Source organism: Macrosteles quadrilineatus, unplaced genomic scaffold (genome assembly GCF_028750875.1).
Source record: "Macrosteles quadrilineatus isolate MER2022 unplaced genomic scaffold, UCM_ALF_1.0 Scaffold_5__1_contigs__length_97177068, whole genome shotgun sequence".
Taxonomy (NCBI): domain Eukaryota; kingdom Metazoa; phylum Arthropoda; class Insecta; order Hemiptera; family Cicadellidae; genus Macrosteles; species Macrosteles quadrilineatus.
The window spans coordinates 9127751-9149712 of record NW_026542598.1 but is presented as its reverse complement, the minus strand read 5'-3'; the positions used below and the strand labels follow the sequence as shown (position 1 = coordinate 9149712).

At 36.0% G+C, this 21962-nt stretch overlaps 1 protein-coding gene across 1 annotated transcript in view; it reads left to right on the top strand.

Moving 5' to 3' along the window:
• Positions 1–21419, top strand: part of LOC128994254 (uncharacterized) — a 58556-nt gene extending 37137 nt beyond the window's left edge. The window contains exon 4 of the mRNA XM_054418664.1: positions 21183–21419. Within this exon, the coding sequence (XP_054274639.1) occupies positions 21183–21419 (237 nt within the window). The remainder of the gene's footprint in view (positions 1–21182) is intronic.
• Positions 21420–21962: the final 543 nt, after the last annotated feature.

Genomic DNA, 21962 nt, shown 5'->3' with positions numbered 1-21962 from the left:
AGTATGTTCTAATTTAGTATACCTACCGGTATTAAAAAAGTTAAGTTGGTATCCCTACTTCAAAGGAATAAAATATACATGCTACATAGGTAGCTGAGAAAAGCAAGCAGGTTTTATCTAGTTTCATGGGGAATGGATCTCACAATCTGGAAGTCGATTCCCGCATGCCTTCTCATTTCCTTCCGACGTGTTTTAAGTAAATTTTCTATTTCAAACATTGAAATTGCGTTATGTACCATAAACCATTACAATAACAAACATTTGGCTAAAAACACTTAAAAGTATAGGTTACAGTTACGGACTGAAAAATTGTAAAACTTCCAAACCAAATATCTGGTCAGAGGGTTAGTGACACGCTACATAGTTCTTAATTTGAATTGTCTATCTCTAAAAAACAAGCCAATAACAATCACCTACGACCTCACGCTCGCTAGATCACACACATTAATCCTACCCGATCGCCATTATCTCATTTCCTTATTGGTTTCCAACTCTTTTATTTGTGGAAATAATTACGTTGCGTTGGAACACAATCATTTCAGGAAACGTTGATTATTCTGTCATCGCCGAATGGGTTTGGGTGGGGCCGGCCCCCGTGCGGTAATATACGGGACTGGCTATCACCTATCACGGAGTAACGGAAACCACCGACTCACGATTTGGTAAAATGAGGTGGAATTGTGTATCGGTAATGTAGAAAATGTTAATTTACTTTTCCTTTTAGGGTGGTATAACATGGAGTAGTTGCATTGTGCAATGTGTGTTTGGAATAGAATTAGATTCAGGTTCAATTGGAACGTTAGATTGGTTTTTAGCAGTATCTCAGAAGTTGGTAAGTGGGTGCTCTTGTTTTTACTTTATTTGTGTCACTAAACTATCGACTTAATTGCTTATATACTCTTTATTAACTATTGTATTAAGAGAGCATTATTGACCTATCCCAATCATGCTTTAATTATCAATAAAAGTGGCTTATTTAACATTCATTTTCATAAAGTTTCCTACACTGGACCTTTGAAAGCACTCTCAAAAAAAAAAAAAAAAAAAAAAAAATCGGCGAATGCCCAAAACATTATTGTCTTTTTAGTTTCCATTGATCACACCGCTGAAACATAAGCTTACAAATAACACATCAATCGTATGGATCAGTTATGTAGGACGGAAGAAAAGGGGATATTACAGAGAAAACCTTCATTATGGTGCGTTGTAGCTTTTCAGGCAAGATCGACTCGTTTGTAACGAACATGAAAAATATGTATAATTCATTATAGTCATTGTTTATTTTGTGTGTGTTACCTTTGGCATTTTTAACGCTTTTTCAAGGAAATTTGTTAGTCCTATGAGTACATATAAATGCCAATATAAATAAGTATTAATCAATGTCATCTCTACCAATATCATCTCTATCTTATCTCTACAATATTTCTTTCCGAGTCTCTTTTGTCGGTCCGAAACGAAGAAACGTTCCTTAGCCTATACCATGCGTTAAATACATTATTGACTCAGTCGGACACGATCTGTTGGATCAGTGATTCCCTCAGTTTCGTGCGACAATCAGTGAATCAGTCCAGTCGCGTGGCAGACTGACGACGATGCGACGTTTTCATTTGAGACCGTTTACACGAACACGCATCGCCACGACTTGACTGCGTCAAACATTTCACTTTGTATCGTGAATCGTTTCAGGGTGGAAAGAAGATATCTAATACGAGTCCCTACACTCTACTGAATCTCATAGGGAAATTTCTTATATTTGAAAACATGAGTTTAATCATAAAACCAACACAAGTTTGACTTTGACTCTCTTCTAAAATAATGAATCCGCAGTTATCTTTTGTGAAATATGGACGACAATCTCTGTAAAACCAGTTGGTTCTTAGTTTTGAACCTAAATAATACACCGCCGTAACAGCAAGCATTATTTTAAGCGAATCCTAGTTGTTTTTGACTCACATAATTTGCCCTAATTTAAATACTTTACATTAGTATAGCTCAAAGAAGATTAAGCTTTGCTGCTACGAGGATCAAACAAATATATATTTTAAATTAAAAACATACCGGGAAGAGAAATCCAAATTTATTAAAACATCTATATATTATAATCCAAAGTGGTAAAATGGCTTGCCCCTTTTTCCCTTTAAAAATATGAATCGATTTCCAAATCAAATATGCGTTTTCTTTTGCATTTTCAATAAACATGTAATAATGTTTTTCAAGTATAAACCAAGTTACTATCCGCTACAAAATGTATCCATTATACCAATTCACGATTTCAAGATCACATTCATCCAACTCTTATATCAAAATATCCCATATAAAAGCTATGTCCCTCTAGTTATTGACAGACCTCTCGAGTCTCTTGTTTGTATCGTAGTAAGTGGGTGGTGAACATTAGAGACTTACAGCCAAACGGAGGTCCTGACTGAAACAACAGTGTTGTAATTTCTGTGCTTGACCCTCTCAAAAACCACCCCACGTCCTGCGCTTCCTACGACCGGTATAATTAATTTAGGACTGAAAAACGCTAGAACCTCAGCGGAACTGAAAACTGCGGATTATTAAGTAGGCAGTGAATGAGAATTACGTGAGGATGTTGTCAATGTCAAAAGTTAGGCTTGTTTGCGATTCAATTGAGTTCTCCGGGTTTCCGCTGGAAGTATTTTGGTGTTGGTGATTTTTAATACCAGTGGCATTCAGGAATTTATTGTAATAAGACGGTTCAAATCAAATTCAAATTCCTACCTTAAATACTACGTTATTCCATTGTTAATTGTTCATTCAATTTCACAAGTTGGCCTTAATAAAATGTATTGGTAATTTGAATCTTTTAGTAACTTTTAACCAAAAACCACAGTGGTTTCGGACCTATATCTTCCCATAGAGACTAACAAAATAGCACGAATAAGTACAGAAACATTATTAATCTCTAGTACTCTTTGATCTGTAATAGCTACTTCCATTTTAAGAAATTGCCTAAACTGTGAATGCTAAAGTTATCAGTTTGATTATACTGTATATTTTCGGAAATTGTTTTGGCTAAATTGTGTTTTATTCGTGTTTTGAAGCAGAGTGAGGACGCTTAGACAATAACGTAGTTCTTTAAATATTCTTTAGCAACGATATAAAAATGAAAATTTCATTTGTTTAATTCAATCAGTTGTGCTGTAGGATAAAACTACTTTATTGAAATGTAAACACTCCGTTTGCACTAGTAACATTGTGGGTTTTCTTGTTGTTGCCATTAAATCGAATTGATGCCAACTTTTAAAAACGCCAACTGGAAACATTCTATGTCTTTGGGATGTAGCCAGGATAATATAAGGGATTATATGGACATTTATTTCTACTTTTTGAATGTCGGATGGCCTACTTTAGGTGTAACATTTCAGCAGTGCCGCAAATACCTACGGTTTTAAGCCCGAACAAATACTCAAACAACCGAATCTTCTTTAAGAAATAATAATTTAAGCTTTAACCTAATTATAAGCTTATTATGACAGTAATATAAGCCCATTTCAATAGTACAGGAATTACAAGAACCTTTCACACAGTTAGAGAAAATCTTCTCTGTGGTTTTCCGTTGTATAACACAGCTTCCCTAACTACCTTAAATGAGACTTCCATGCAATTTCACTAAATGCATAGGTATTGTTATCGCATAACAAACTAACGAATTTCCTTGCTTGGTACCCCTGGTTCTTTTAGATTCTTTTAAACTATCCTACTGTTACTTTCGACTTTCTTCGCAACTAAAATACTTAATAGTACCTGGATTATAAACATGTAGTCTTAGATCACATAAGAATAAAGTTTAACTAGGCCCAAGCCCGAGGTTAGACTAGGCGTAGAGGTTGTGGCATCATCTGAAATAAAATCCTTTGGTGATTAACTGGATTTGAAGCCGGAACTTTGGGGACCGAAGTCTCGTGCTCTACCACTTAAACCAACTCACTACCTTACATAATAATAACATTGGAAAATAGTGCATTTCACATTCCACTAGCACTTTTCACATCCAGATTGCAGAGATCTGCAAATTAAATTGCGTTTGAGATGCAGATTGACATAATGCATTCAAGACTTTCGACTCAATTAAACAGACTGCAACCTCTGTGACAGAATGGACTTCTGAGGCAGATTCACTTTCTTCTGGAGAAAGGAGAAGGAGGATCGTTATGAGGAAACGCCCCAAAATCGGCCGGCCGTCTCGGTAAACGAAAGTATTAGTTGTAATAAAACTATGGAGGCGGGTTTGAAGTGGCTGGTGGTGAGGCAACTACTGATTAGGGTGATTGAACCTGAAGGAGGAGGTCCTAGACGTAGGTGGAGTAGATGGCTAGCTGTATGTCCGTCTAGAACTTTTTGTTCTTACGCTGGCCTTTTCCTAAAATTAAATATTGAACCCCGACTGTAAGATCTTTAAAATGACAAATTGTGTTAAATAATTCGTTAGACTAAATTATAAGGTGAACCATTAACTAATCCATTTGAAACGAACAAATGTATTTAACATATATTGTTAAATAATGTTGTAGTACTACTTTAATATTCATATATTGCACGTTTTGAATTATTTATTTCCGAGATGTCGATGAAAGAATTTACTAAATTATTTCGTGGTAAAGTAATTAGTCAGTAACAATGTTTGTAATCAAATATATTTTTTGATTATTATTGTATTGAATGACCTGTACTGTATCCGAGTCACACAGTTTATTTGGTTTACACTAATCGATCGCAGTTGATGTATATGGACCGTATGGGCAAGTAGTGTAATGTACATAATGTACGGACTAACATAGTCTTATGCTGAATTTACTTAAAGTGTACAACACTAGCCAAAACAAAACTGTGCTTCGACCAAATCAATTTAAGTAGAATCCCTGTAATGTGTATCTTGTTGCATTCAAGGTTATTGCCCACACACGCAGTCTTCAGGAAATAGTAATTGTATTTTTGTGTTTGTTTGTTGTATGGAAAAAACAATAAAGATAAAAAAAAATAATAGACCTCATGAATCGAGGTTTATGAATACAGTACTATACTAAACTTTCGGTCTCGAAATGACGTTCTAGCAAACAAAAAGTAAACTTACTTCAAATTCATTTTGACAACGTCTATAAGAATGAAATTGAGTTGACAAATAAGCAAAAACCACTGTGAAACCGTTCCAACCAAACAAATGTTCATGACCAACACTTATCCGATGAAAGAACATCAATGAATCAACACCGTGTGCGACCTGTCGGGTGTCGGGTAGGTTCAAGCAGCTATTGTGACAAGGAATGTGGACCACGTCAAGGCTAGGTCTACCTTGGGGGATCATGACTAATGAAAACCTCCAGAGGTGGTTGTCCTGCGGGGTAGGTGATGGAAGGTGGCGCGAGTCACATGTGACATAACAGATCTTGTAACGGGTCTGAGTGATCCGATCTACATCCGAGTGTTTTGTTACAGATGTCCTGATGCGGCTTATTGATGTCTCGTCAAAGTGAGACTCTCGATCGTGATTTAGTAAGAGCGGTTTAGTTTTAGGTTTAGTTAAAGAGCGTACCTTGGCTAACGTTCAGTTTGAAGTACATTACAGAATGGTGAGAAATTTTGGTTTGAGTTTTTGAAGGATATTTGTTATGTTTTACGATTAAATAGTTTGAGTCTTCAACAAGATATCGTATGTCTCATCTGTACAGGAAGACGTATTATTTTATAGATGCGTAAGTGACAGGAAAACGTACAATATTTTCGATACAGCCGCATGGTTTCTGTGTCTGTAAATAGAAATGTATATGGTATTATCTGTGTTGCCTCCTCTTTTGAAAATATGAGACTTATTATCGTTGTTCACAGCAAATATTACATCATTTAGCAGCACTGTCACGGTTAGTTCCGCTTCAATATGTAAATACATATAGTAATTGAATCCCTTGCCCGTTGTCTTGAATAGTAATATACCTTTATTTTTAATCCAAACCTCAAATGAGGAAAAACTATATTTTCTGTTGGCTAAAACAAATGGTATGCACATAGTTTGTAGTTAGATTTTGTGACGTTATATTTTACAGTAAACAATTCAAACGACCGATTTTCGTACTTTGTTGTGACCAGAACGAATGCAATTGGCAACGGTTAGGAGGAAGATAAGAGCAAAACTTCAACACGCGCAGCGTTTAGCTTCTTTAGCAATAAAACCGAAGATTGCGTTTACTAAACAAGGTTTGACTTGTTGCAAAAAAAGTCCAAAACACAATTAGACACGAGGCTTGTAGTCTAATGAGGGCTTTACACTAGTCATTGCTCGGACAACGTACGGTAGACGGCGCTGCACGACGCGACATGGACGAGGAATGTCTGTGACTCATGTACCTCTGGTAATGTAGAAACAAGGTTCATGACCTCCATTGTTGTGTGTTCTACAGGTCCATGTGAATCAAGATCACAGGACATTGGCTCGCTAAACGCTGAAGGATCATAGGGATGCGAAAAGGACATGTATACGGAGTACTGTAGCCTTTGACTTCAGTATCCAATAATCAATGATGTAGAAATCCATGGAACTTTCGATTAAAAGAGTCAGTGCTTCAAAACACACGTAGAACAATTGTACAATGCTGCACAAATTTTAGAATGTTTGACAATTGATCTCAAAACATAAACAAGCAAAGATGGCAAAAGATAAACAAGGACAGAGGAAAAGAGATTAACAGCTTTTAAAGAAAATAAAATTACAGGATATCAGTTTTTCTGTATGACAGGAATAGAATACAATTGAGTTGGAAGCCCAGAGGAAATTAAACAATAAGAATAGCAGCTTTACAAAACAGAATATTAGAGGAACCCCATAAAGGTTTATAAGGGTTACAGGAAAGCAGGGTTAAAGATCCACAGGTATAAGGGATATCGGAAGGCATCCAGGTTCCTAGGGTTTACAGGTCAACGAAGGAGCAGATTAAAATATCCACAGGAATATGGGATATAAGAAGAAGGGCATCCAGGTTCCTAGGGTTACAGGAAAACGAGGTAGCAGAAAAAAATATCCACAGGAATACATCAGAACAGCATATCAGGATCACAGGAAGGAGAAGAGGAGGATAAAAGTTTCACATGATCATTGGTCCTGGACCTCCTTCGTTGCCGCTAAATGGAGGTAATTGGTTTATCTTGTAGTTCAGAGTTATGTGTGGAGGCGCCCTTATAGCTTCGATTGTAAGACACTCCAATAAATAGTCATTAGGTCGGTGCTCTATATGGTGGGATAAAGGACTTTTAAGTACTTAGAGGGCATTGGGGCTTAACTCCTATCAGATAATTGTCAAACAAAAACCTTATAACTTTAACTTTAGTGTTGTGTTATATTATTTCGTGTTTTTTCATACACAGTTTATCCATGCAATTTGGATACAGCTTCTTCTTTTGTTGCCCATTTGTATAGTATTTACCAGTCATGTTCATGGATGTTCACGTTGGGCTACTGATAGTCATTGCAGTAGTTATCGGAAATACTTCAAATCATTGATAACATTCCAGACGTTTGTTGGTAATTTCAATTTACCAGTTATATTTTACACTGATCTTACTTGCTACACATTTGCACACTCAATTTTGAAGTGTAAAGCCATCTGCGCTAAAGTAATGAGTTTGCTATAACTAATTTTACGTGTAAGGTTACGTGTTTACATGTTTATTACACACTTAGCGCTAGTAACAGTGATTAATGTGTGAGAGTGAAGATCCTTCAACGCGAGATGAGCTGTAAATTTGTTATTGGCTAGCATGTATTGTCATAAGTGGAAGGTTGGGAGTAAATAGGAGAACTTAGGTTGTTCACTACATGTCTGAAGGGTTGTTTCCAGTAGGCGTAAACTATTTTACAGCAATAACATTTCCCATTCATTAGGTAGTTATTGCACTGTGGAAACATGACCTTCTCTTGAGGAGGGGACTGTTGTTTGGTGTGCCTCATGATTTGGATAAACCCAATACGGACTTTCAGGATCGAATTGAAAGTGTTTTTGTTGCCCCAAGATGCGGGAAATATCCTGTGAAAAGTAAGTAAAAGTGAATGTATTGTGAAAAGTAAGTAAAAGTGAATGTATTGTAAAAAGTGAAGATAAAAAAAATATTTTTACAACAGTTCTGGATCTGCAACCTGATCTCGTATGAGACGACATTGTTGGTAGAAAAACATGATTGGTATAACAGAAAACCACACAGTATGAGTATCCTTTAATCCCGCCAATTCCTAATTTACCCGCCAAAGTAGTGCAGAGATGAGAGGCAGTGACGACCGGAAATCGTCATCAGCTACAGATGTCAGCTGATGAGTTGAGGGTATGCTAATGTGCTTATTGGTAGTCAGAAGGCAGTGGATTGTATGCTAGAATCATTCACACATTGCCGATACCAACGCAACTTGGTGTTTGTACCAACAGGCGGTGTATTACAAAGGCTTTTAGCATTGTCATTAAAGTATTGTTGAGTTCTTTCTTGCATGCTGTGCCAATGGTGTGTGGTTCTTAGGATACTCTGCTTTCACTAAGGTAATTCAAATTGCACACTGACTGACCTGGCTAATATTTTGACTGAGCGAAACCAGGTCAGCCACTGACTGATCTGTATTGGTTATAGACCATCAATAAGAAACCATCAAGTTACATCCAAGATTTAATGTTATTACATTACTCATGTATAAGCATAATTCTATCAACACTATTTGTGGTGTATTTACTCGCAATATCCTAAAGGTTACCAACTTCAAAAGATTCCATTAACAATTATTTTTCTCATATCCGAAATCATGTCGTATCCGCAGCATTTTCTTCTTAAACAAACTAGTTTTTTTGTTTTTTTTTTTTTAATAAGGGGAATAGTATATTTCATATTAAGTACTACTACTGAAAATGAAGAATCAATTTCAGTACAAGATGTAAACGATATTTTTTTCAAGACAAAAAATAATCACATGGATAAAGAATAACGGACTTTTGTGAAGTAATATTATTATGTTTCCTAAATAAAAAAAGCAAAAAATCTTTATATCAAATATAAACAAAAACGTTAAAGTTAGAAGTTCAAGGTTTAAGTTGTGCAGTAAACCCTCACAACAAGCTAAAAGACAGCTAGATTCGCTTTTGCTTATTCCTGAACAACAGTAAAAAATCTGATATCAATGGAAGAAATATATTGTAAACAAATAATAGTGTGCATAGTGGGCAAATGGAGAAGTGATTGTTATTAAGGTAAGGTAAATTTAAAGCAAGGGAAAATCAGGTGATCGTTGCTCCCTTTTCTAAATAAGACCTTTGGTAGAAGCATGAGTACACTACAGGCCAATTACAGCTGTAACTGCAGTACAGTGTACTGCCATGTGCGGCGTGATGGTTTTACACATATACAACACCAGGTCCGCTACACAGTGCGGTGGGAATCGGACATCGCGTGCTTGAGACACCAGCTCGCCTACACACAACAATTTGTTATCATTCACATTGATTCATAGCCAACGATCAACTGAAACACTGTCCTACTTTGGAACCGATACCACATGTTCCATCACACTGCATAACATGTCTTTCGCGCGCCAGTTTCGTATCTTGATGACATAACTTGTCGATTTGTCCTATTACTTGCATGGAACGATACATTTTCTAGTACAGTAGTTTGTGGTGTCCAAAAATCAATGGTTGTATACTATCTATTGTTTCCTATAACTCGCTCAACAAATCAATTCATGACCATACATACGATTTAAATGAAGGAAAACACCAACTGAAGTTAGACACTTTATTAGGGCACAATTTAGTAGTTTTGGAATTGAGCTGGTCCAGTGGTTGAAAAGGGAAAAGGGGCCAAATCATCAATGGATTTTATCTAACTGGTAATGATTCGTAGATGCTACATGTTTCGGCAAGCTGCCATTGGCAAGCATACAGTCCAGGAATGTACATTAAAAATCCGCTTGTATAGCTTCGTTGTTGGTTTACACACTGACACTTAACACACGACACATAAATAAATAATACTTTTAATAGGATAGGCCTATTACGGGTACAAAACATTGCCGTTACACGTATGGTCTGTAGGTCGTGTAACAACCCCGGGCCTAGCGTCTTAGGACAAAAAAATCGTTTTTCTGGCGGTTTGCTCGATTTATCTCTTTCATGAGAATTATTAACCGCCAAGTTACTGGTGTTTCTATGAAGTTCCCAATATTCTCCCTAGCGCAGGGCCCGCCCCATCCCCAGGTATCACCCTCCGGAGATCACATGTCGCCGCCACTTACCCTTGATGACCGGCAAAAACCACTCGATATATCACTGAGACATGTTTACTTTTATAGTTCTGAGAAATTCTTTGGCGCGGCTCTGGACTCACAGCTCTTTTTGTTGAAGACGTGTAGAAATAATATTTAAATCGAACACTAAAATAATGGTCTGTCGTTGAAAGTGGTTGTATAAACCTTTAAAGAACGGTTTTGATATAAACCAGTGAATACAGTACAGAATTAATGTAACGAAAGTTCCAAACAACTGTAAATCGTTTATTTTAATGATCACAATTTGATTATTTTGGAAACAAGTTTAGTTTTAAATTTCGTCAAAACCTAAATTTTTCCTGGTTGGTATGAGTGTTTCATAACACAATAGTCAAACTTACATATTACAAGTTCATCTATGCAGTAGTAAACGTGTGTTTATATTTATTTAATTATTGTAATTCCATATTTATGTTTCTACTTTACGAGAGTTTAATCAATAAAGGTAATACAACTATTATTGCTTTCCCCATGTCATTAACAAGCTTATTTTGACTTATAGCTTTGACTCAATAGTCAATGCTTATAGGTAAGATTTTTTTTATCACATTACTCTTAGATAACACCAACCTGTTCTATAATTACATTAATTAATTAGTAATTGATCAACCTCATCATTAACAAATGGCGAATGAGTCAGTAATTTTAATTTTCCAATGCGAGCAGTTCACCCCTTTCTTTGTCAAATATTGCGTCAATTGTCCTTTCCTTGGTTGTAGGGCGTTAGACACAAAAATTTAAAAGAATAGACTATTAAAAGAATTTAGTTTTGAAATCAGGATATACCCTACCAGATGTTGACTAATAGTACAGCAAATATAAAGTACTCCGAGCATTGTGCCCGATTTCCTATAGAAATATTGCAACTTATTTGATAGAATGTAAAGTAAATACAACTAGTTTGGTGACTAACAGTTGAGATAACATCAGCAACAGCGTTGTGCACTGTGCTGGGTGCTTGGTAGATTTGGAGGGAAGAAAGGGGTGCCAAGCCGTGCCATGCGTGCAGACGACACGCACGCACTGTGATACATTGCGAGGATATCAGTGTGGCAGTGGACACGTGTTTTAGCGAATAGGGTAGTAGCTATTACTAGTCACCATGGTATGACCTAGGTCCAGGACCGGCGTAGTTTATCTTTTAATAATCTATGTGTTTTGTTATTCTCCATTGTTAAGTTATTTAGTTTTCTTATTACTGAAAACACAATTAATCGCTTTTAAATTGCTGGTCCACATAGGCGTCAAACCTTTTCGTTGAACCACAGATTTTTAAATCTATGGTTGAATATATCATGCAAAGCTTTGTGTTAGCCGGTGCAGCACAAGAAAGACTTGATACACTTTAGAAGCTGCTCCTTGATGCAAACCCACGAAACCGCTGCAATGGTTTCATTGTCCGTCGTACTACGGAATGGGTCTCAAAACTCCAAGGTAAAAAAATGTAAAAGGGTAAACCCAGGTTACAACTGTTTCAATGAAGCATTTCCCGAGAAGGTAGTCTGAGAATTGACTTATCAGTATGGGCGCAACTGAATTAACCGTTGTAAAACAAATATTGAATTACTAGCATAAATTTATAATATTATTGCTTTTACTCTGTTGGACGCACAATTTGGTGTTACTGTTTGATAAAAATTATTAATGATGATGAAGCATGTAATTAGTAAATTAGGATATTTGGTACATGCCATGTAATTTACAACTAGAGAAAAATACTTAATACTATTTTTTATTAAAAGTAAGTCGAGGTTTCTCGTATTGTGATGAAAAATACTTAAAATATGGCCCCATTATTTAAACTTTTAATTATGACCAAATTACATAAAGGTGGTGTAAGATTAATTTGCAAAGCTCTATCAAACAAATGTATTTACAACGTGCGTCATAATAAGTCAGGCATAAGGATAAGAATATTGCCTTTAGAGCCGATTAGGCGTTTTACGATAATCATCGTTATAACAACATTGGCTGGTCGTCATAACGTCATTAATTAAAATCATTCGTGGAAAAGATAAATTTACGATATCAACTCCGTATCCGGCAACCGAGACACTTACACGGGAACATGTCAATTAAGCAGAGGCAATTAAAGGCAACATAGTCGGCGACAGCTCATCTGATAGGCTCAAGTTGTGGGATCACTGTAAATTTAAAACTAACAAAGTTGTCACAGACAAAAGGATTTTATGTTTTTTCGATTGAAATACTCGTTGTCTTAGATTTAACTTCCTCCCTTTACATGTTTGTTGTCGTTTTGGATCAGATAAAAGCAGTTAAAAGATATTTTTAACGTAAAAATGCTAAGTGCGTTTACGACTTTTCCATAATTAATTTAGTTTTACTTTAAAAATATTTCCATAAAATATAAGGATATATTTGTATCCTGCTCCCGTTTCCTCTATTGAATCCGAAAAGGAAAATGTACCAAAATAAATTACCAAAAATACAATCCCGAGTAACCGGCCACTAAACAAATATTAAACATGCTTTATACTTTACCATAGGATGGCGAGTTTACTTGCATTGTTCAAAGTCAATGGCTCCACCTACGCCTCACTCTGGAGGTAAGACTTCAATGCGATATTGTGACCAATGCCTTAAGCACAAATTGCAAAATTTATCCTTTAATAAAAGAGACATTTACAGTTAACATCAGCGCTCATGAAGTCACCAACAAGAAGCGCCCATCAGAATAGGTGTCAGATTGTACCATAGCATGAGCATCCTGCTTGACGTACCTAAAGACGATACGAATTAAATATGTAACAATGAATAATGGACAGTTTATATTTACTGGACAGTTACTTATGCAATATTTTACAATAATCACAAATTATTCAGGTCAAATATGCTAATTATAATGAACAACTCATTTTTCGTGGCTAGACTCCTGCAGGACTTGATACCTTAAGAATATGAGATTTGTATATGAGGAGCTTACTTGGCGCATCTTAAATCAATGCCAAGTCTTTATGCATTGGGAACGCTCTACTCTTTCAGAATAGACAGATTAAACAGGTCAATTCCAATGAAGTACTCAATTTCACCAATCCAAGGGTAACTTTTAATTGATACCTTCATCAAGAATATCCGATTTAGATTTAATTCCCAACTCCAATTAGCAAACCCCCACGTGCCCGCTGAATTCCTCGGAAGATTTATCTTTACGGAAGATCGCAATTAATTCTCGCAGGGTCAAAATACTAATTGCGGCGGAGAACTCAATTCCTCACCCGGATGGTTCAATAAAACATCCACAAACCCACAAGAGGGTCAGGCTTTCGCCCTAGGCCCTGTGTTTTGCGGCTGTCCTCGCATCGGACGGTGGGTCACGACTGCAACGGTGTGTTTTCATTTCTGGGACTTGTCATAGATCAAGTTGGCAACACTGTATTAGGGTGTTTTGCTGCAGTTTCGAGGTGATTTATGATACAAATCCTTTTGGTGATTTCATAAGGTCGTGTTAGTTTTGGTCGTACATTCTGTTACTGTTCGTAGATAGTTGACATCATGAGAAACCTTCCTAAAGCTCAGGTTCATAAAAGACTGACATATTGCCCACGCCAAAAAATTTCATTAGATAAGATGATGGAACGTATATGTTTATGTGACGAAGGATTGATTGGTATGAACGAAGTACCTTGGATAGCTTTGCTGCTTAAATGTTTTCTTATATTGTATCATTATTCCGATATATATTTTAAGAATATGAATATCTGGATTAAGGGATTCTCGAGATCACCTAACCGAGGTTCCCGGTTGTATCCTGAAAAATAGTAGAAAATAATTGTTTGGAACACGTAACTACCTAATTTGGCGGAGTACCAGTTACTTTATCACGTTCTTTCAAATTTCACCACTGTGTCAGCACACCCTTTCCATTTGAGGAAGTGACGTGTAACATCCAAGAGTGAATGTCAAAAGAGTCAAAGTCCCCCGAAGCTGTTCGCCGCGTGTCGTCAAACCGTCCGTGTCAAATTGACTTTTCCCTGTGTCTGTGTCACGATACGCGTTCCCATGGAATAAAATTACAATCTCAAAACTTACCCTAGCCACATTTTCTAGTTTTGAATTCTAAATGCTCTAGCCTCAGGGCAAGTTCTTGGTTTGTTATGTGGCCGTTTTTCGCGGTAAATAATGTTAACGTTCAACTGAAATTTAATTTTTACATTTTGTATCGAAAAGTTCTTAATCACTCATCTACATATATTATTTCTTAATTAATCATATATCAAAGGCCCAACCTTTGAAGGGTTCCTGAAAATTGACGTTAAAACTCACAAAACAAAGAATATTTGGCTTAAGGAGCATTATCACTGCTTCACCATAAACATTATATCACCTCATCACCATACCGTACTAGGAGTGAACAGTGTGAGGATTACACAATGAAGATGAAAGTGACAGAAGAACAGATTGCTGGTATTCGTCACAGTGCTTGACGCAGACGCCGTGAAAATGTTACTAATCAGTGATGTACTTGGAGTCGTCACTTTGTGTCGGAAGTTGACGGATCTAAACGATGTGATTGATGGATACTGGGAGTAGTGGCACTACTAAAGGTAGAAATGTTCAAGAAGAAAATTTTTCGAAAAAACTTTGTATGGTTAGTTGGTCTTATTTAGCTAGTCTCCAACATCACAGATCATAAAGTCATCTACTAGTAGTAAAAAAATCATGTTAACACTACAGTGAAATTTACGTATCCAACAAAATTGGTGGCTACCTGAATAATACACGTTGGATATTTTTTCGTAGGATGCATTCGTGTCGCGACAATATTTACGTATAAGATAGATATTAGTGCTATATGCAAGATTTTTATAATGGTTATAATTTTTAGCTACAGTGGTAAAAAAATTACTATGTTAGGGATAGGATAAATTAACATTAAAACGTGTATAAATAGCCAAGTAGGCCTAGCTGTATCAGTAGCCAAGTAGTTAGCGTACTCTCGCTTGGCTAATAGCCAATATTGTGATTGTTACCTTCAGCTCAACTTTTCTTTAACATATTTTTCCTATTTTCAATTCCAAAAAATATGAACAGTTCAAAATTTTTAATTTTTGCGTAGGTTTTTTTGATACGGTATTATTAATCATTGCCGAATCAGTCGATGAATAACTATCTTTTCATGATGTATTTTATATAGGCGTTGCCTTCTGGATTACCTGTCAATTTTACCAAACAAGAGGTTAAATTCCAGGTTGCCATCAAGGATTAAATACTTCAGCAACCTGATATCGTTTACTGAATTGACTAATCTATCATCCTAAAAACTAGTGATACATGTTTATAAGGTTACTAGTTAAAATCTGATGTAGCATCTTCTCCAAAAAAACTAACGCTGTTTTCAGATTCTTTCATTGAAACGTAAACATATTTACTACGTAAGTATTTGTCACCACGAACCACACCATCTTTTTAACAAAATCTTACACAATGACTACACCATAAAGTACTCATCTTCAATTCCCTTATGAGATTCCACAGTATTAACAGTTGAAATCGTTATAAATCATTAGAAGCAGTTCTGCAGCACCCTCCTCTCACCGTACCATCCGCGTAGGAGGATGTGGACGCCCGGGTCACCGATTAACCTAGGTCCCCGCCATATGGGGAGTGCGGGAATGTGGGTCGGCCCCGGGATCCTCTACTCGCCTCCGCCCCTCGGGCTCCGACTGCGGCTGAGGATCACGCGGAACCCATAACTACCAGGGATTACCATTTTGACACCTTCGATTAGCATTTGGTACGGTTTACATTCGGGAGGGATATGTTGTGAAATATGTTCAAAGAATATGTGAAGAATGTTCAAGATGTTTCGATTTATAGTCGAATCGGGAAGATTAGGTATTTTTTTTACCATCAAAAAGTAAAAGCAATGTTGTAAAAACTAACAATAGTAAAGGTATGCTGAAATCTTGTTAAAAATTCTCGAAATTGTCTAATTGTACATTCTACGATATTAGTGTTCCAACAGTCATCTGCAGAAGATACAGTGCAATAAGCCACGCACGGTTTTTCCAAATCAATACAAAAATACAAATGAATATGTCAGGAGTTCTGTTTAAATAGTGATGTATAATTTTCACAGGTCAACTAAACATCTGTTAAAAAATGAATATCTGAACATCTGCTATGAAAATAAGCAATGTTTCGCATTATTCGTAGAATTAGTATACGCGGTAAATTCCTATTCCCGTAGTTTTAGTCAAATTTTAAATAACAGGTAACAGTTTAATCGTGTTACCGACAAAATGTGTGCTGAAAAATAGCATTTTCCAATTCAAACCAAAAATATTTAATAATGCAAAACTCAAAGCACAATCTGTTAAATGAAGATCTTTTTGTGCCCATCCAAATCAAAGATATGAAATGCTCATTGAACCCTTTTGAACAATGCTCTATTTAATTAATGACTATACCTGGAGCATATAAATTGTATCTACTTAAGAATTTAAAGTCAATGATACAATTTATTAGAGAACATTGATTTCACACCACAGAGTATGACAAGCAAGTCCCATATGGCTGTATGACAGTGAGTATGTACAGTACATTGTTGCTACACAGTACACAGTCAATGTTACTACTTTCACCACTTCACATCAAAGGTTGCCAGAGTAAGGTTACGGTCAAGACTGATGTTTGGTACAAGGCCAGTTAATCTCGCTCAGGATAATGTGCTTCTACTGCTATACGAATCGATCCTTTAAAATTCATTCTTTTCTGTAGGATTTGATTCCTTTCGTATCATGTAAATAGACTACGTTACGCCATCATCCTGGGATGTTGCAAGTAGACTTTTTGATTTTAAAATATTGACCTTTATTCGCCCTAGTTTTACTTTCTGTTAGGTTTGAGTGCGCTGATGTTGACTAAGGCTTTTTTGATATGGTGCATTTCGTAGTATCTATATATTAATAGGCAAGCATGTTTCTTTAAAACCTTTTTTCTCAGGTCGTGTTCCTCGCAGGGAAAATCTACACATACTGTTAGAAGGATATTTTCATGTAGATGTGCAGAATACCTTAATAAATTAAAAAATCACAAAAATAAGAACACAAAATTAATTTAAAGTTAAAAATAAATTAACATGGGCCTTATGGGTTGCAATGCTCGTGACGAAATCACAACATAACATAAACAGAAAATAAAAAAAAATTTAAGAAATTCCAATCATATGTTTTATTTACAGCGTAGGGTGAAAATATAGAGTCTGTGCATTACATATTTTTGGTAGATTTTTTTCGACTTCTAGTTATCCTTAAACTTGACTACGCGTGTTCATACCACAGGACAATAATAATGTTTGTTTTTGAGGAAATTGGCTTTTAGGCTAATGAAATCACCAGAAATAAATTTCAACATCACAGCAGACACAACAACAACAACAGACACATACAGACACAACAACAGAATCATATCATAATCTTAACAACAGCACTAAATTGAGCAGTGACTCAATTTATTTAGTTTTCAGGTGATCCATATAAATACACGGAAGAATTGATGGAGTATGTGTGTGTTTAATCTATGGCTTTTTAGCAAAATTAAAGAATGTGCGTTGGTATTGGAAATTAGAATTTAAAAAGATCCTGAAGATTCTGACTGTGTAGTTTCACAATTTTTGGCAATAGGCCTTTCCCTGCATAAAAATTACATACATGTACTCATTATTAGTTTATTAATAACAGTTCTTATTACTAGAAACAAATTTGATGTTCAAGTTTGTCCAACATAATTGATTATTAGACGATCTATATTTCATAGAAATCACCACTTGTAGATACAGATAAATGTTTTCTATGGTGAATAATATCAAAGAATTATACTGTATAAAAACCGTTGCGTTACGTACGGTTACACATACCGTTACATATATTTTACCAGACCAAAAAGTAACCGACAGTTAAAACCATCTAGGTAACTTAAGGTTTTATTAAATGAAACATTAATCCCCGAAAAGATGCAAGATTTCCCCAGAGATGCAAAAGAGGATAAAAGCCCAATTATGTTACGTTGGGCCCCGAGGGCCTCGAAACTCGCCCGATATGTCATGTTTATCTGAACGAATACGACTGTTATTGCTGCTGGAATAGAATAGTCAGAAGGCTGAACATTTCTTGTTAATTTTCTGCCGTTACTTGTTATGCTATAAAGCTTACTTCACCGGCCATTACTAACGTGCATTGTTTATATAAAATTACTAATTGGAAAGTTTTAATAGTTTTTAAATTTATTTTAACTATTTGGTTCCCACGGGCTTCACCCCGTTTGACTTCATAAGTATTATTAAAACTCTCGATTGGTTAAGAAACAGATAAAAGAACAGTAATACAAACAAACACGTACACCTGAAGTATTTTTAACATTAGGTATATGGAAAGTTCCCTTTAGAAAGGAATTACGACCTCAATGGGCAATTTATGAAATAATGGATAGTTTGCGCAAGGTCATGACGAACATTTTAAGTATATAGTTTATGGGGTTGTGACTTGTAGTCTTCTCAAAAGTGCATGAGTACTTTGGGATTTATATATGGGTTGGATGTGTATTAAATCTGTTATACATTTGTTGTTAGTAGAGACTATTTTTGTTTATTATAATTTATTTTTGTTGATTATAAATTATAATTGACTTATTATATTATAGTTTATTTATAAGTTAGGTCTAAATATTGTTTTATTAATATTCAAACAATAATTGACTATCATTGATAACATTGCATCGTTTTTCAGGTAATTCATGGATCCACTTTTGGTGTTAGAACTTAGTAAGTAATAATTTTATCAGGCCATTTCTCATAATAATTAATTTTATGGTCAGTTAAGCTTAAAATGTTCAACAATGCAGCAGGCAATTTACCTACTCGCCGCGTTGTGCACTAATAGCAAGTGTCCGTTGGTAAAAAAGGACGGCTTTGGATTAGGTGAAAGTATTTTCAAGCGTTTTTCCACTGTTCGTATCGTATAAATAACGTACTAAATGATGTAAAGAAAGTATTTAGTAGAGAAGAAACTAAACACGACCTCGTTGGTTGTTATAAGTAATAATATTATCGCACGTTTCCCTGAATTAGTTTTGTGTAATTTGCTTTCAAAAATAATCAAGTAAATTTGCAAATAATGTGTATTGTTAAATAAATACATCTCCTATGTTTAAAACAATTAAACCTATAACACATTTCACAGCCAAGCATGGTCGTGTTACCTTATATCATTCAATTAATAAATTCCACAATGCGACCTTCCATTTGATCCTATATTTCAATAGGCGTGAACACTCAAACAATAACTTTCCCCGGAGCAAATAAAACACTTTTTATTTTAACAATACGAAAATGCTAATACCAAGTGTTCTATTCACCCAGAGAAAGTCTCAATTGAAATACGATTGTCCGTATTGTGGATACGCCTCTCTGGGGAGTATCATTGCCTTATGTAACCGGGTCCGGGCCAAGTGAGATATTTTGAATTTATTAGAGCTGCATGAACGCATGATAATCTCATAGCCAGAGGAGGTTTTGTTATGCAATGCATTCTTCGTACTGCACGTGAGATCGGATCAGGTTTTAGATGTGATTGATACCTTACCTGTAAATTAATGTGTGTAAGTGTAAGTGACTTAAGTAGTTCATGTATACAGTGGTACGCTTTTAATCCTTTTGTAAAATGTAAAATTTTGATGGGGGTTTAATCTTAGTAACGTCAGGGAGCACTATTGACCACTTAATGGTTCTCATACTATTCTGGGACCGATTATATGGTTTGTGGTAACATTTTAGTGATAATCCCAAAGATAAATCAGTTGTTTTAGAGGGTTTAGTTCAGTTTAATGGATAACAAAATAAAAAATAAAACAAGTGGTAAACAATAAAACACACTTTACATAAACCGGGCAGAAAAATAACCAACATTATTCTGACAATTAAGCTGATATATCTATTTCTGAAACCGGTGTTGATGGATGGTTCATGCTTATATGACGTGTTGTATCATATACTACAGATCATTTGATTCATGTACAGCTATTAAAAATATTTCAAAACATATCAAAATCAGTTTTCAAACAGACTGGATCCAAGACGCTATAAAATCCCCCCCCCCCCACCAATATAAATATGCGATATTGCGATACATTATAGATAATCAACCCAAAATTCAATTAACCAACAATTACAAAAATCGGCCAATTTTGAATTCTAGGAATTTAGTATACTGGTATACAGTACTTTCGAATTACCTTCACAAAACACATCCTGCAATCGTACGAGTGCGAAGTAGGCTAACCCATTGTGTGCAGTGGCTACTCAAAGTTTCATTTCCCTAATATATACGCCTACGACGGGTTAAAGTGTGACACTGCCACTAGCAGAGAAAGTGTCAACATCTTGGTCCTCTTAAGAGTCAAGTCAGGCGTCCATGTAGTGTATGTGGCATGGCGGACCTCCTTACAGGAATCATCCTCCTTCTGCACTCGTATCTTCCATTAGATTCAAATCCCCTGACGTGTCCGTGCCTAGGTCAGTAGGTCTGCTGAATAGAGGATGGATTCTCAACATTCTCGTATAATATAGTTTTACTCAACTCAGTTATAAGTATAATGAGATTGTTATAAGTGACTTAAAAATGGTTGCAATTAGTTTGAAATGTAAATAAATTGATATGCCTTTATTGATCAAGCGTTTCTCAGTACAACTACTTTTCAGAACAACTCTCGTTATATAAGTAACAATAACTTAACTAACAAACAACTAATAGAAACAATAACAAAACAGTAAGGAGTAAATCTAAATTACAACTAATCATCAGTGTACAATTCTTTAATTTCGTCTCTTAAAGTTGGCAAAGCATATTTTTAGGCCGGAGGAGAGGTCGTTGTACAGCTTAAAGCCGAAGTACGAGAAGCTTCTTCGGCTTCTTCATCTAAAACCAAGCCTCACTCTTGGAAAGTGAAGCTGGAGACTTCCATGGCGGGTACTGCGCTGAGAGACCTCCCGGAAAGAGAGCCTCTCAAGAAGGTACTGTGGTTCATGTATGACAAGAGCCTTGTGCACCATGCAGCACGTCATGGTCCTGCAAAAAGTGTCTACTGTTGACATCTCTGCTACAGCTCTGAATAGAGAGACAAGTTCAAATATCGTTGCCCAAAAAATGAAACGAATTGCAGAATTTTGCAGTTTTTGCATTTGGTGCATGTCTTCTCCAGAGATACGGTTTCCATAAGCAGGGAGACAATATGTAAACACCGAAAAGTTTAGTAACTGCTTGAGGCGCACTGGACCTGTGCAGCCCTCTCAGCCTTTCTAACGTGCGCTGCGAAGCATGTGTGTCATATAAAGTTCAATTCAAAAATATAGATGCAAATAAACATAAGATATCAAATCGAACCCCTCGTTAGAGACGGTTCGCGCGTGGCCGGCAGTATCAGCTGTTTAATAAGGGTGAGTGAAAGCCGGTGGCCTATGTATCAGCTGATAGCAGTAACGAGGAAAGCTGGTCACTTAACGACAATTACAATATCTGATGGCTGCTGTTATTGTGGACTTTGCATTCTCCGAGGTAATCTGTGAAGACACCGGAGATAAGGAGATAATTACCTTACGTAACCGACTGGACAAGGGTTAAACGTGTTACTTCGT